This window comes from Entelurus aequoreus, linkage group LG17, assembly GCF_033978785.1.
Source record: "Entelurus aequoreus isolate RoL-2023_Sb linkage group LG17, RoL_Eaeq_v1.1, whole genome shotgun sequence".
NCBI lineage: Eukaryota > Metazoa > Chordata > Actinopteri > Syngnathiformes > Syngnathidae > Entelurus > Entelurus aequoreus.
In genome coordinates, this window is record NC_084747.1 from 8,238,683 (window position 1) to 8,254,253 (window position 15,571).

The window sequence follows — 15,571 nt, forward strand, 5'->3', positions numbered from 1 at the left end:
GTAAGAAATGACTGCAGTCACACAAAAATCAGCGAATAAAAGGTTTTTTTTTGTCCATTTTGTGCTAAAAGGTTGTTAACTCATAGAAGTGTAATGTCACGTGTGAGAAGTCAGCTAAAAAGTGATGATTTGCTGTGTGTACGATACCAGATTCCCTCATGAGTTCGAGTGATGCTAAGAACAGCAGTAATCCAGACGGATACATTCTCATTATTGTTATAGTTCATTTTGTACTTTGTTCTTTACCAAATGTTGGGCAACTGTATTAAAGGTCAGAGTAGGAAGTATTAATGTGGGAAGGTGTTAAACGTAATGTGAAGATAATATTTTCCTAATTACTGCGATGAGGTGGCGACTTGTCCAGGGTGTACCCCGCCTTCCGCCCGATTGTAGCTGAGATAGGCTCCAGCGCCCCCCGCGACCCCAAAGGGAATAAGCGGTAGAAAATGGATGGATGGATATTTTCCCAATTATGAATTTAAGATAAGTGAATATATTCGAACAGCTTCCCTCAACTTAGCCAAAGAAGACAAAACAAGATAATTTTAAATATAATAAGAGAAAAGGAGGGACAGGCAGTGTACATATAGGAATGAATTTAAACGTGTGCTCATTATATATATATATATATATATATATATATATATATATATATATATATATATATATATATATATATATATATATATATATATATATATATATATATATATATATATACTTATGTATGTATATATATTTAATATATGTGTGTGTACATCTCATTTAACAATGATATATATATATATATTTATAAATCATTTAACAATGAGGATATATATATATATATATATATACATATACATCATTGTTAAATGATATACATATATATGATATATATTTGAAAGAAAATGCAAATATGAACATATTTTGTGTATGCATGTCTGAAACTACATCAAATCCACCAAGTCCAGACAGCCTGTTTGCTCTGAAGATCAAAGATGCTCTGCTGCAGCTTCACAAAAACATGTTTTGCCGTGCAACCAATAGAGACCGTCTCTTCCACCATTGGTGGTGTGGCTGAGGACAGCGTGACTCATGCAGCCTGAACGCTTGCCAGAGGTTCAAGATCCTGGGGGGGGGGGGGGGGGGGGGGGGGGTTATAATGTTGTTGGTTATTATAAACAGTTACTGCTCAAACAGTCATTATAAATCAGAATCACTGTTGTTATGAATTATTGACCTATTTAAGGCTACAACTATTTCACATTAAACGTTTAAATATTGAAGTTTTTACAGGGTGACACAAAAAAAGCGTTCATCACCCAAACTTGAATAACTTTTGAAATAATTAAGGGTCCTATACTGTTTTTTATTTTTATTTGTTATTGTCATTTTTTTATTTTTTTTAAACTAAAATGGTCAATTAAATCAAAAGTAAATGTTGTTGTGAACTATTGACCTATTTAAGGCTCCAACTGCTTCACATCAAATATTTGACTTCTGAGTTTTGGGGGAAAAATATATTTTTATGCCATACAAAAAAAGGTTTTTCGTTGACAAAAAGGTTATGAAACATACAAAAAATAAACATCAAAAATAACAAAAACTTAATATAAATGGAAAATCCTGAAGTTGATCTAAAGATTTAATCGTTGAAAGGAAATAATAATAACATATGACTTACTTTGAACACTTTTATGAGTGGGACCCTAACCAAGGGTCCTATACTGTTTATTTATTTTAATTTCAGATTTAATTGTTGAAAGGAAAAAATAATAATAATGATATATGACATACTTTTAACATTTTTATGAGTGGGACCCTTTAGGGTCCAAGGGTCCTATACCGGTTTTTTTTATTTGTATTGTAAATTTTTATCTAAAACGGTCAATGCTCAAACAATTATTATGAATCCAAATCAATGTAGTTGTGAATTATTGACCTATTTAAGGCTCCAGCTACTTCACATCAAATATTTTACTTCTGAGTTTTAGAGGGAAAATATTGCATCATGTTTGTTTATGCAATACAAAAAAAAGGTTTTCTTTGACAAAAAGTGTATAGAACATAAAAAAGTATAAACAAAACAACAAAAACTTCATATCAATTGATAGATCTGAAGTTCATCTACAAATTTAAGAGTTGAAAGTAAAAAAATTACTAATGTATGACTTACTTTTAACACTTCTTTGAGTGGGACCCCTTAGGGTCCAAAGGTCTTCTACTGTTTAGTTATTTTAATTTCAGATTTAATTGTTGAAAGTAAAAAATAATAATGATACATGACTTACTTTTACCACTTCTGTGAGTCGGACCCTTTAGGGTCCAAGGGTCCCATACTGTTTTTTTTTTATTTGTATTTTAAATTTTTATCTAAAATGGTCAATGCTCAAACAAGTATTATGAATCCAAATCAATGTAGTTGTGAATTATTGACCTATTTAAGGCTCCAGCTACTTCACATTAAATATTTTGACTTCTGAATTTTAGAGGGAAAATATTGCATCATTTTTGTTTATGCCATACAAAATAAGGTTTTCTTTGATAAAAAAAAAGTGTATAAAACATAAAAAAGCATGAAAGAGAAGCATAAAAACTTCATATCAATTGATAGATCTGAAGTTAATCTACAAATTTAAGAATTGAAAGTTACAAAAAATATTAATGTATGACTTACTTTTAACACTTCTTTGAGTGGGACTCCTAATGTTGTTTTTTTGTATTGTATTGTATTTTTTTTTACTAAAACGGTCAATGCTTAACTAATTAAATCAAAATCAATGTTGCTGTGAATTATTGACCTGTTCAAGGCTCCAATTAATTCACATCAAATATTTGACTTTTGAATTTTGAAGGGGGCGGGGGGTTATATTGCAAAGTAAAGTTAAAGTTAAAAAAGTTAGAGTACCAGTGATTGTCACACACACACTAGGTGTGTGGAATTATTCTCTGCATTTGACCCATCACCCTTGATCACCCCCTGGGAGGTGAGGGGAGCAGTGAGTGGTGGGTGGCCACGCCCGCGAATCATTTTTGGTGATTTAACCCCCAATTCGAACCCTTGACACTGAGTGCCAAGCAGGGAGGTAATGGCATTTTTACAGTCTTTGGTATGACTCGGCCGGGGTTTGAACTCACAACCTACCCATCTCAGGGCGGACACTCTAACCACTAGGCCACTGAGTAGGTGTGTGGTATTGCCAGAGCAAAAATATGTATTTCCTTGAACAAAAAGGGCATACAACATAGAAAACTTTATATCAATGGATAGATCTGAAGTTGATCTAGAAATGTAAGCATTGAATATCAATAATAAGATTTAAGTCTGAAAAGTACAGAAGCTCCAATATCAACACATGTGCAATAAAATAATAACAATAATAATTTATTCAAAATAATTACCAGAGTGAATTACATTTATATTCAACCTGAAAAATAAATGTGTGCACCAATTTTTTATTTGAATACACCGATGTATTTTTCTAAATTCAACATCAAAATTCGACCCCCCCCCCCCACCCCCCCTCATGCAACCTCACCACAAATAGATGACAGTTCTGTGTAAACACCGGAGTATCATGAGTGACTTCAACGGTTCCATAGTGTAGTGGTTATCACGTCTGCTTTACACGCAGAAGGTCCTGGGTTCGAGCCCCAGTGGAACCAACCACTTTTTACCATGAATTGATTAACGTGGACCCCGACTTAAACAAGTGGGAAATCTTATTTGGGGTTACCATTTAGTGGTCAACTGTACGGAATATGTACTGTACTGTGCTATCTACTAATAAAAGTTTCAATCAATCCATCAATCAATCAATCAGTGCAATGACATGAGAGTGAAAGAAGTGATTAAAGCTTATGTAACGAACTTTTCAGGATGTCCCAAGTTGCCAGATAGTGTTAGATAAGGAGGAGTTTTGTCCCTCCAGCGTTGCCGTAGGGCTGTGACGTAAGAGGTCTATAAAGGTGGTTGAGGAAGAAGGTGTGGAGAGAGAGAAAAAGGAGGGTGAACATTAAAGAAGTGGTGGAGACCGGACCTGCTCTTATGACTCCCATTTATTATTTTATTATTATATTATATTAGTACACGTAATATGCGAACCCAGAATACTCGGCTACACTTATATGTTCGTGAATTTATAATCGGAACCTCGTTCATTTCCATGTCATGTTCCTCTTTTCTATTATGTATACTTTAATTTTTTTTATTACTAAAATAAATAAAACATTTTAAACACGTGACCTTGCAGAAACTGTCGAAAAAATAAAGACTGAGGAAAAGACCTTGTCTGCGCACATGCGCAGAACCGACCCGATTTCCGGTAGTGAGAAAGGCGAGCAAGATGGCGGACTGTGGCTTTCCCCTTTTAAAATGACGATATAACTGTTGTACTGAGTCACAGCAGCTATAACTAACACATACCTCAAAGATTCGCCTTTTCTAAAGCCCACGAAACGTGCATTGAGTTTGGAGTGATGGAGTGTTACGTGAAGTGAAGATTGAAGACGTGATAGAAGATGGACGACTACTGCTATGCTAAGATGGCGACGTCCGCTAAAAGAGAACATGAAAGAGAATCAGCGCCACCAACTTCCAGCAAATCACCAACGGAGATAAAGACGAAAGATGAAGGTGAGTGACTTGAAGTTTTGTCATTTGAAAACTGTCATAGGCCTCGAGTGAGTGGCGATGATACAGTAACCGACCTTGTTGAAGAATGTAAACAAAGAACTGCCATGATTGTTAACTTCAAGGCATCCATTTTTCCCGCTTCTCCCTCTTGGGCTCGCCTAGAGCAGTGTTTTTCAACCACTGTGTCGCGGCACACTAGTGTACCGTGAGATACAGTCTGGTGTGCCGTGGGAGATGATCTAATTTCACCTATTTGGGTTAAAAATATGTTCTGCCAAGCAGTAATTATAGTCTGCAAATGATGTGTTGTTGTTGAGTGTCGGTGCTGTCTGGAGCTCGGCAGAGTAACCGTGTAATACTCTTCCATATCAGCAGGTGGCAGCAGGTAGCTAATTGCTTTGTAGATGTCGGAAACAGCGGGAGGCAGTGTGCAGGTAAAAAGACTAGACTAGACTTCCTTTTTATTGTCATTCTAATTTTAACTTTACAGCACAGATAAGAACGACATTTTGTTACATAAGCTCATGGTAGTGCAGGATAAAAAATTAAAAATAAAATAAAAAAGCAATAAGGTGCATATATAAATAAATAAATATATATAAATGATATATATATATATAATATATATATATAAAATAAATAAATATATATATAAATATATATAAATGAATAAATTACTGTTCAGATAAATATATTGCACTTTTTCACATGCATCCACGTTTATGGATGTGTGTTATATTGTCTTTTTTTTATTCCAGCGAGTTAATCCATTTTGGGGGGAGTTGAGGGGATAATTTAATTATGTTGCGTTCAAGAGGTTCAAAAAGGTGTCTAATGCTTAAACCAAAAATAAACAAAAGGTGAGTGCCCCTAAGAAAAGGCATTGAAGCTTAGGGAAGGCTATGCAGAACTAAACTAAAACTGAACTGGCTTCAAAGTAGACAAAAACAGAATGCTGGATGACAGCAAAGACTTACTGTGGAGCAAAGACGGCGTCCACAAAGTACATCCGAACATGACATGACAATCAACAATGTCCCCACAAAGAAGGATAAAAACAACTGAAATATTCTTGACTGCTAAAACAAAGTAGATGCGGGAAATATCGCTCAAAGGAAGACATGAAACTGCTACAGGAAAATACCAAAAAAAGAGAAAAAGCCAACAAATTAGACAAGACAAGAAGTAAAACACTACACACAGGAAAACAGCAAAAAAGTCCAAATAAAGCAGGGTGTGATGTGACAGGTGGTGACAGTACACCTACTTTGAGACAAGAGCTATATTGATGCATGCTTGGTTATGCTTTAAAGTCATATCCAACAATTGCGACAACGACTTTTTACTGTCAACTGAGTTTCATTTTTTAGTGATTTCTGCTGGTGGTGTGCCTCTGCATTTTTTCAACGCAAAAAAAATTGTGCCTTGGCTCAAAAAAGGTTGAAAAACACTGCTCTAGTGTACCATGAGATATTGTTTGGTGTGCCGTGGGACATTATGTAATTTCACCTGATTGGGTTAAGAATATTTTATGCAAACCAGTAATTATAATCCGCAAATAATGTGCCGTTGTTGAGTGTCTGTGCTGTCTAGAGCTCGGCATATCTACGAAGCTAATTGCTTTGTAGATGTCGGGAACACGGTTTGTCGTGATCACAATACGCGGGAGGCAGCGTGCAGGTAAAAAGGTGTCTAACGCTTGAAACCAAAAATAAACAAAAGGCGAGTGCCGCTCAGAAAAGGCATTGAAGCTTAAGGATGCCTATGCAAAACGAAACTAAAACTGGACAGGCTGCAAAGTAAACAAAGACAGAATGCTGGACGACAGCAAAGACTTACAGCGTGGGGAGCAGACGGCGTCCACAAAGTACATCCGTGCATGACAATCAACACCAAAATAGGAGCGCAAGACAAGAACTAAAACACTACACACAGGAAAACACCAAAATAAGTCACAGCGTGATGGGACAGGTCATGACAGTACACCTACTTTGAGACAAGAGTTAAAGTTAAGGTAAAGTTAAAGTGCCAATGATTGTCACACAAACACTAGGTGTGGCGAAATTATTATCTGCATTTGCCCCATTGATCACCCCCTGGGAGGTGAGGGGAGCAGTTGGCAGCAGCGGTGGCCGCGCCCGGGAATCATTTTTGGTGATTTAACCCCCAATTCCAACCCTTGATGCTGAGTGCCAAGCAGGGAGGTAATGGCTCCCATTTTTATAGTCTTTGGTTTGAACTCACGACCTACCGTTCTCAGGGCGGACACTCTAACCACTAGGCCACTGAGTTATAGGGATGCATGGGTGGTTATGGTTTGAATTCATATCCAACAATTGCGAGAAATACTTTTTATTGTCAATATTGGCTCCCGAGTTTCATTTTTTTATGTTTTCTGCTAAAACATTTTTTTCAATGAAAAAAATGTGCCTTGGGCTCAGAAAAAGTTGAAAAACACTGATCTAGAGCCTTTTCTCCCTTTTTACACGGTCTACTTTTAGTATTAAAAAAAGTCAAAACAATAAAAAGTGTTGTTCGTGGCAGCTCTTCTTTTCAAATTCAGATTCAAATTCAGATTGGTTTTATTTGAACAAACCCAGCTGGCATTTCTACCTGTATTTAAAGTTGAAACAAGGTTGAAAAAACATTGAATTTGGTATAGATTTTGCAAAAGTGGTACGTTGTTCCACTGTTGATGCGTCAAAGTTAACACACATGTTAAAATTTCACCAGTGATTTATTGGAATGTTGACAACGTTCCTTTTACCATTTAACGTTAAACGTGGTTTCAGGATTGATTCAACAACAACAGACATATTTTCACCTTGGTTTCAAGGAATGCCAGCTGGGTATATACAGTTTCAAAATGATGCGTCACAATTTTACATTTTCTTTACATGTCCAAGAAGGTGTAAGAAGACGCAACGCTTATTTAATCCCACCCCTTTTCCACTTCCTATCAAGTACTTACACGTGTGTTTCGACCGTGGACACTAGATCATGTTTACACATGTGAAGTTAGAGACGGAATCTGTAATGTTAGTATTTTAACAATGTCTATGTAATAATAATCATAGATTTTATTTGTAAAAAAAAAAACACTTTACTTTGAGTAAACAACCTCAAAGTGCTACAGTGTAGTAATCAATCAATGTTTATCTATATAGCCCTAAATCACAAGTGTCTCAAAGGGCTGCACAAGCCACAACAACATCCTCGGTACAGAGCCCACATACGGGCAAGGAAAAACTCACCCCAGTGGGACGTCAATGTGAATGACTATGAGAAACCTTGGAGAGGACCGCATATGTGGGTAACCCCCCCCCCCCCCCTCTAGGGGGGACCGAAAGCAATGGATGTCGAGTGGGTCTGACATAATATTGTGAAAGTCCAGTCCACAGTGGATCCAACACAACAGCGAGAGTCCAGTCCATAGTGGGGCCAGCAGGAAACCGTCCCGAGCGGAGACGGGTCAGCAGCGCAGAGATGTCCCCAACCGATGCACAGGCTAGCAGTCCACCCGGGGTCCCGACTCTGGACAGCAGGCACTTCATCCATGTCCACCGGACCTGTGCAACTCCCCCTCCCCAAGGGAGAGGGGAGCAGAGGAGAGAAGAAAAGAAACGGCAGATCAACTGGTCTAAAGAGGGGGTCTATTTAAAGGCTAGAGTATACAAATATACACCACAACACATCTCATCTGCTTGTGTTGTTGTGAACGACATCGTCGATGTATGATCAATGTACAAACAGGACAGCAGTCGCAAATTGAAAGGTAAAAAAAATAAAATTAGTAAAAAAAAATAAAAATAAAAAGATAATAAAAATAAAAACTAGAACAGCCTAATAGCTAGAACTAGTATGTATATATCTAAAAAAAAAAAGGCTTTTTTAAAAAGAAGGGTTTTTAAGCCTTTTTTAAAAGCATCCACAGTCTGTGGTGCCCTCAGGTGGTCAGGGAGAGCGTTCCACAGACTGGGAGCGGCGGAGCAGAAAGCCCCGTCTCCCATCGTTCGTAGCTTTGTCCTCGGAGGTTGGAGGAAGTTAGTCTGTCCGGAGCGGAGGTGTCGTGTGGAGGATTTGGGGGTGAGTAGTTCTTTGAGGTAGAGGGGGGCATTTCCATGGAGGCACTGGTGGGTTAGTAGGAAGACTTTGTATTCAATCCTGAGTGGAACAGGAAGCCAGTGAAGGGATTTGAGAATTGGTGTGATATGGTCATATTTCCGCACTCTCATCAGGATCCTAGCAGCACTATTCTGGAAGTACTGCAGCTTCTGGATGTTCTTGCTGGGGATCCCGACAAGAAGTGTGTTGCAGTAGTCTAGCCTGGAGGCTGTTCTTCATGTCTTCCAGTCATAGAACAGAATAGACGAGTTGCTAGCAACGACTCGTTAGCAACATGTTTTGCGGATTTGTCTCCCGTTGTTTGGTCGGTGCCTGAATGTTCTAATCCAAACAAAAGACTTCCAATTTTATCTTTCTATAAAATGACGCTAATAAAAAAGTTGCCATATTTTTTCGGACTATAAGGCGCACTTAAAATCCTTTCATTTTCTCAAAACTCGACAGTGTGCCTTTATAACCTGGTGCGCCTATTGTACAGAATAATTTTGGTTGAACCTCGAAGCTATTTTATTTGGTACATGGTGTAGTGATAAGTGTGACCAGTAAACTTGCATCGTGATGCAGTTTTCAAGCCATATCACCCAGCCCTACACCACAACACATCTCATCTGCTTGTGTTGTTGTGAACGACATCGTCGATGTAAGATCAATGTACAAAGAGGACAGCAGTCGCAACTTGAAAGGCTTTCTCATTTTTTTCGGCCTCCAGTTGTCTCAAAACTCATCAAGCTCATAACAGCAGCACACTTCCCCCTTTCACAATAACAGCGCTGTACGCAACATCCGGTGTGACTGCGGTCACAAAATAAAGGTTTCAAAAGAGTACCTGACACAAGCACAATATAATTAAAGCACTTTTTGCTTCAATTACAAAATGATTATGCCTTGACTTAAAGGGGGCCTTATTATGTAAAACCAACTTTTCTAACTGGATGGAACCCGCTTATGTGTATGGATGTTCTCATTCATCCAGGGCATTGTAGTCTCAGGGTATCGAGTCCATCGCAACTGGACTGTTTGATGTGTCTTAGAAGACGTTTCACCTCTCATTCGAGTAGGTTTCATGCTCATAGACTTAAATTGGTCAGATCTAGTCTCAGACTTAAATTGGTCAGATCTAGTCTCAGACTTAAATTGGTCAGATCTAGTCTCAGACTTACATTGGTCAGATCTAGTCTCAGACTTAGATTGGTCCGATCTAGTCTCGGACTTAGATTGGTCCGATCTAGTCCCAGACTTAGATTGGTCTGATCTAGTCTCAGACTTAGATTGGTCCGATCTAGTCTCAGACTTCGATTGGTCCGATCTAGTCTCAGACTTCGATTGGTCAGATCTAGTCTCAGACTTAGATTGGTCAGATCTCGTCTCAGACTTAGATTGGTCAGATCTAGTCTCAGATTTAGATTGGTCCGATCTAGTCTCAGATTTAGATTGGTCCGATCTAGTCTCAGACTTAGATTGGTCCGATCTAATCTCAGACTTCGATTGGTCAGATCTAGTCTCAGACTTAGATTGGTCAGATCTAGTCCAGCGGCTGGTGCCAAAACCCCAAATATTTCAGTGTTTCCCACACATTCATTTATTTGTGGCGGCCCGCCACAAAAGAATTAAGGCCGCGACAAAAAATATATATATATATATATTTTTTATTTTTTATTTTTTTACATTTTTATTTATTTTATTTTTTTTGTGCCCTGTCAAGCTTCTCAGGCAAATCATATAGTTGATGTAGATGCCCATATCGGCTGTCCAGATTTACTTTACAAAAGAGAAGTGTAGGATCAAGATTTTTGGAGCTCTTTGTTCAGTGGATCAAATGTTTGATGACGCTTTGTGTCTATCTACCACCACTACTATTTTCTGTTTATTTGTTACTGACTGTGGCAGGACACCTCTGCCTCTGTTTCACTTTATGTTGCTGGTAAATAATATGGTTGTGGTAGTAGGCTAAAGTTAAATTATTTAGTATGCACTAATTAAAGGGGCAGAGCTTTAAGAGACATTTTAGCTTTTATATTTTTATAAGATATATATACCACAATTAATAAATATATTTCAGTGAATAACTTATTGTTCAAATCTGTATATAAATATGTACATAAAATGTTGTAATTATATTGTAAAATGGATGGATGGATGGACGTTTAAAACAAAACTGTTATTATTAACTAGTAAGTATACATTTTTTTAGCCTTTTTAGAGAAAATCATTCATTGTAGTAAATTATGCAAATTACTCGATGATGTCATGGTGACCACGCCCATAGCCACGCTCATTGCCACACCCCCACCGCCACAGGTATCTTGGCAGTTTATGGGAAACACTGTATTTATACTCCAAAACCAGGAGGGTGTGCCTGGGCAAGGATGGTTTTGCCCTATGGTAGTGAGAAAAACCACTGTTTTGATGAAAACGAGCAATCCTAACTGTCAAAGCCAACGACAGTCGTTGAAGAGTAATTTCCCCTTGTTAGCATTGAGGTATTGTGTGGCAGAACGATCGCTGCACTGCCAAAACTGAAATCTAAGTAAGATGAAATATCTCAAATAAGGGTGATATTTGCTTATTTACTGTCTGATAAGAAAATTATTCTCACTAAGCAGATTTTATGTTAGTGTTTTACTTGTTTTACGTGTTTTGGTCCTAAATGATCTCAGTAAGATATTACAGCTTGTTGCTGAGATTTGATGACCTATATTGAGTAAAACATGCTTGAAAGTAGAATATCAACTGTTGCAAAGCTGTGTCATCAACACTCACAAGTATAAGACTGCCTTTTTAAAGTAATAATTTCATCATGAAATCATGACTTTGACACAATTGTGTCTCATAATTAAAACAGATGACAGCCAAATGGACTTTGCCGTTTTATTTTCAATGGAACAATAGAAAATACGTACTCACATAGTAGTATAGTTGGCACAGTTAATATTTAAACATTTAACATGTGACATTTCTAACAATTTTGATTATTAATGCACATTTAGATTAATTCTTTAAAATTACAATAAAACATTTTTTTGGCCGGGGGCCGGGCTGTATGTATGCGCACTAATTGACTGAAAGAGCACGCACATGGCGCGATGATGTCATGTTATTGATGGAAAAATGCATTTTTAGACCATATGATTTGCCTGAGCAGCTAGGAGACCCCGAGAGTAACAAATGGTTGCTTTCCATTAAGAACAATAAATTAGTTTTTAGTATAAGTTTGCTGGTTTCAAGAAATGTATTGCCAAGCGCATATCATTATGTCAAGATAATGGCACTAGCATTTACTTAATTTAAGAATATTTTTCAACATACTGAGCAAAAACAACTTTTTAAAATATATATATTTATGAAAAAATGTTGACATATATCTCCTTATTGATTTTTTTCCCCCCACTGCTACTTTGTAGTATCTTAACAGTAGGTTAGAAATGTGTGAATTATATGTTAGCAATGTTAGCTCAATTTGTTGTGTAGCTAGCTTAGCCTTCTACTGTAAGACATTAGCATCACCGTCCTTCGGCAAAATAATTGGATGTTTCCATATTGATTGTTTTCCCCCACTGCTAGTTTGTAGTATCCTATTGTCCATCCAAACAGATGTTTCCTATTTTCTATGATTTTAGCTTCACTTGTCTGAGTCTAATCCAAGTCATGTAAACATTGATCCATCATTCTGGCGAGGCACTAATTGAATGGCCATGAAACACTACACACACATACAGTACATAGAAGGAAGTGTGTAAAGTGTCTTTGTGTTGTTTGTGTTCCGCAGACGTCCAGCAGCTGATCGGTAATCCAGAAGAAGTTTCCCCTCAGTTAGGGGGGAGCTCCACTTTGAAGCAGGAGACTCCACAACCACCTCACATTAAAAAGGAAGAGGAGGAACTCTGGATCACTCAAGAGGGAGATTGTTTTCTCGGATTGCAGGAAGCTGATCTCACCAAGTTGCCACTGACTGTTGTCTCTGTGAAGACTGAAGATGATGAAGAAAAACCACAAGTAGACAACCTCTTAGCTCCACTATCAGATAGTGAGGCTGAAGACGAGGTTGAAGAACCTTTGAGCAGCGATACAGACTGTGAAGGTGATATGAGGACTCACACTGACAACCAGGACTCTGAATTCTCTAAAAATAAGAGAGGTAAAACATGTTTGATTTGCTCAGTTTGTGGTAAAAGTTTTACTAAAAAGAGGTATATGACTCAACACATGATAACACACTCAGGAGAAAAAACATTTACTTGTTCAGTGTGTGGCAAAAGCTTTTCTCAAAAGAGGAGTTTGCTTCAACACATGGGAACACACACTGGAGAAAAAACATTTAGTTGTTCAGTTTGTGGTAAAAGTTTTACTCGAAAGAGCCACTTGATTCAACACATGAGAACACACACAGGAGAAAAAACATTTAGTTGTTCAGTTTGTGGCAGAAGCTTTTCTCGAAAGGGAACTATGAGTCAACACGCGAGAACACACACAGGAGAAAAAACATTTACTTGCATAGTTTGTGGTAAAAGCTTTTCTCAAAAGAGCTGTTTGCCTCAACACATGAGAACGCACACGGGAGAAAAACCATTTAACTGTACAGTATGTGGCAAAAGCTTTACTATGAAGACCCATGTGACTAATCACATGAGAACACACACGGGTGAAAAACCATTTAACTGTTCAGTTTGTGGTAAAACATTTTCTCGAAACATCCATTTGACCCACCATACAAAATTACACACGGGAGAGAAATCATTTAAGTGTTCCGTTTGTGGCAAACCCTTTTCTACTAAGAGGTATTTGACTCAACACATGAGAACACACACCGGTGAGAAAATGTGTAATTGTCCAGTTTGTGGTAAAACGTTTTGCCGAAGCAGCTATTTGCCCGAACACATGAAATTACACGCGGAAGAAAAACCGTTTAACTGCTCACTCTGCGGCAGAAGCTTTTCTTTTAAGGGCTATTGGACTAAACACATGAAAACACACACAGAAGTGTTTCCATTTAGTTGTTCAATTTGTGGTGAAAGGTTCCCGCATAATGCAGACGCAGTAAAACACGCAAGAACGCACATGAGACAGTAAACAGTCAGCTGTTCAGTTTGTGGTATGTCGCTCATATGTGGTGACATCCACCCAACCCCAGGACCTCCTCACTGCTTCTTTCACAAATATCTGAGGTATTCGTATACATTTGGAGTATCTGGAGCATAACCTATGTCCTCGTGACTCCACGTTTTGTGTGTATCTGAAACTTTCCTGAATAGTAAGATAGATGATGCTTGTAGTGTTTGTTTACTCCTTTAGTCGAGAGACATCATCATGTGTGTCTCGCTGGGGATGAAGTGTAGTCTTCTTCAGTGATGACTTTACCGCCTCCAGAATGTCTGGCTTTAAACACCAACAACATGAATCAATCTGCCTGAAACTACACCCTCCAGGTCGCCTGGGGCCTCATGTGTTAAAACTTGTGTGAATTACTTAGTAATAAATGGTGTGCGCTCAAATCCAGAGAAGGTCACACGTGCAACAAAAACTCAGATGGCTTAACCCTTGTGTAATGTTCATATTGGTGTTACTCAGCCAGCGTTTGTGGGTCTGATGGACCCGTTGCATTTTGTGGCTTTTAATGCCTCACAATCAAACACTTTTATGTTAAAAGTGTGAATGTTGTCTGTCTATCTGTGTTAGACCCTGCGATGAGGTGGCGACTTGTCCAGGGTGTACACCGCCTTCCGCCCGATTGTAGCTGAGATAGGCTCCAGCAACCCCCCGCGACCCCAAAAGGGACAAGCGGTAGAAAATGGATGGATGTTTACCTTATCCCAATAAACATCTGTTCAGTATTTTAACCTAAAAGTGTCAGATTGTGAGGCATTAAAAGCCACAAAATGCAACGGGTTCATCAGACCCACAAACGCTGGCTGAGTAACAACAATATGAACGTTGCACGGAAAATTTCTCTGGCAGTTTCTGCATCCCACAGGGATTCTTCTTTTGTGTTTCTGCACCTGCGGTTCCCACACAAGGTTGCAACATTGTTTGTCAACTCTGCCTGCTCTCATTTTCTCGCACAATTGACCCTCTGATGTTCTGTGTACCTACACTCTGTCCTCCCCCTGTCTAGGCCTGCTGTGTGCATGCGTGCGTGCGTGCGTGGTACACAGAACATCGATTTCCACACTTCTATTAGCCCCGGGTCCAGTGAACCCGGACCTGTAATAGAAATGTGTAGGGGGGGGTGTATGGTGTGTGGTCATTAAATATTTTTTCTGATATATGTTCTTCACAGAAAATGAGCCAAAGCCAGTGAGTCTCAGTTTGAAAAATTTATTAATTGTATCATTTTTCTTTTAATAAAAATCGAAAACGGGTCCCACAGACCCGAACACCACACAAGGGTTAAAAAGCCACAAAGTGCAACGGGTCCATCAGACCCACAAACGCTGGCTGAGTAACAACGATATGAACGTTGCACATAAAATTTCTCTGCCAGTTTCTGCATCCCACAGGGATTCTTCTTTTGTGTTTCTGCACCTGCGGTTCCCACACAAGGTTGCAACATTGTTTGTCAACACTGTCTGCTCTCATTTTGTCGCACATTTGACCCTCTGATGTTCTGTGTACCTACACTCTGTCCTGCTGTGTGCGTGCGTGCGTGTGTGGTACACAGAACATCGATTTCCACACTTCTATTAGTCCCGGGTCCAGTGAACCCGGACCTGTAATAAAAATGTGTAGGGGGGGGTGTATGGTGTGTGGTCATTAAATATTTATTCTGATATATGTTCTTCACAGAAAAATGAGCCAAAGTCAGTGAGTCTCAGTTTGAAAAGTTAATTAATT

The 15,571-nt window shown here is 38.4% G+C and overlaps 1 protein-coding gene and 1 non-coding gene across 2 annotated transcripts; both read left to right on the forward strand.

The window, feature by feature from the left end:
• The first annotated feature begins 919 nt into the window (after window positions 1–919).
• LOC133632086 (zinc finger protein OZF-like) lies at window positions 920–14,568 on the forward strand. Its single transcript, XM_062024323.1, has 2 exons — window positions 920–1,050; window positions 12,514–14,568. Exons 1-2 carry the CDS (start codon window positions 920–922, stop codon window positions 13,808–13,810), a joined length of 1,428 nt encoding a protein of 475 aa, XP_061880307.1. The 3' UTR covers window positions 13,811–14,568.
• On the forward strand, window positions 3,576–3,648 carry trnav-uac (transfer RNA valine (anticodon UAC)). Its single transcript has one exon. It is a non-coding gene; the product is annotated as a tRNA-Val (tRNA).
• Window positions 14,569–15,571: the final 1,003 nt, after the last annotated feature.

Coding starts and splice junctions, on each gene's coding strand:
- LOC133632086 (XM_062024323.1), top strand. CDS start 920: ATGTCTGAAACTACATCAAATCCACCAAGTCCAGACAGCCTGTTTGCT. Junction 1,051..12,513: donor GACCGTCTCTTCCACCATTG/GTGGTGTGGCTG, acceptor TTCCGCAGACGT/CCAGCAGCTGATCGGTAATC.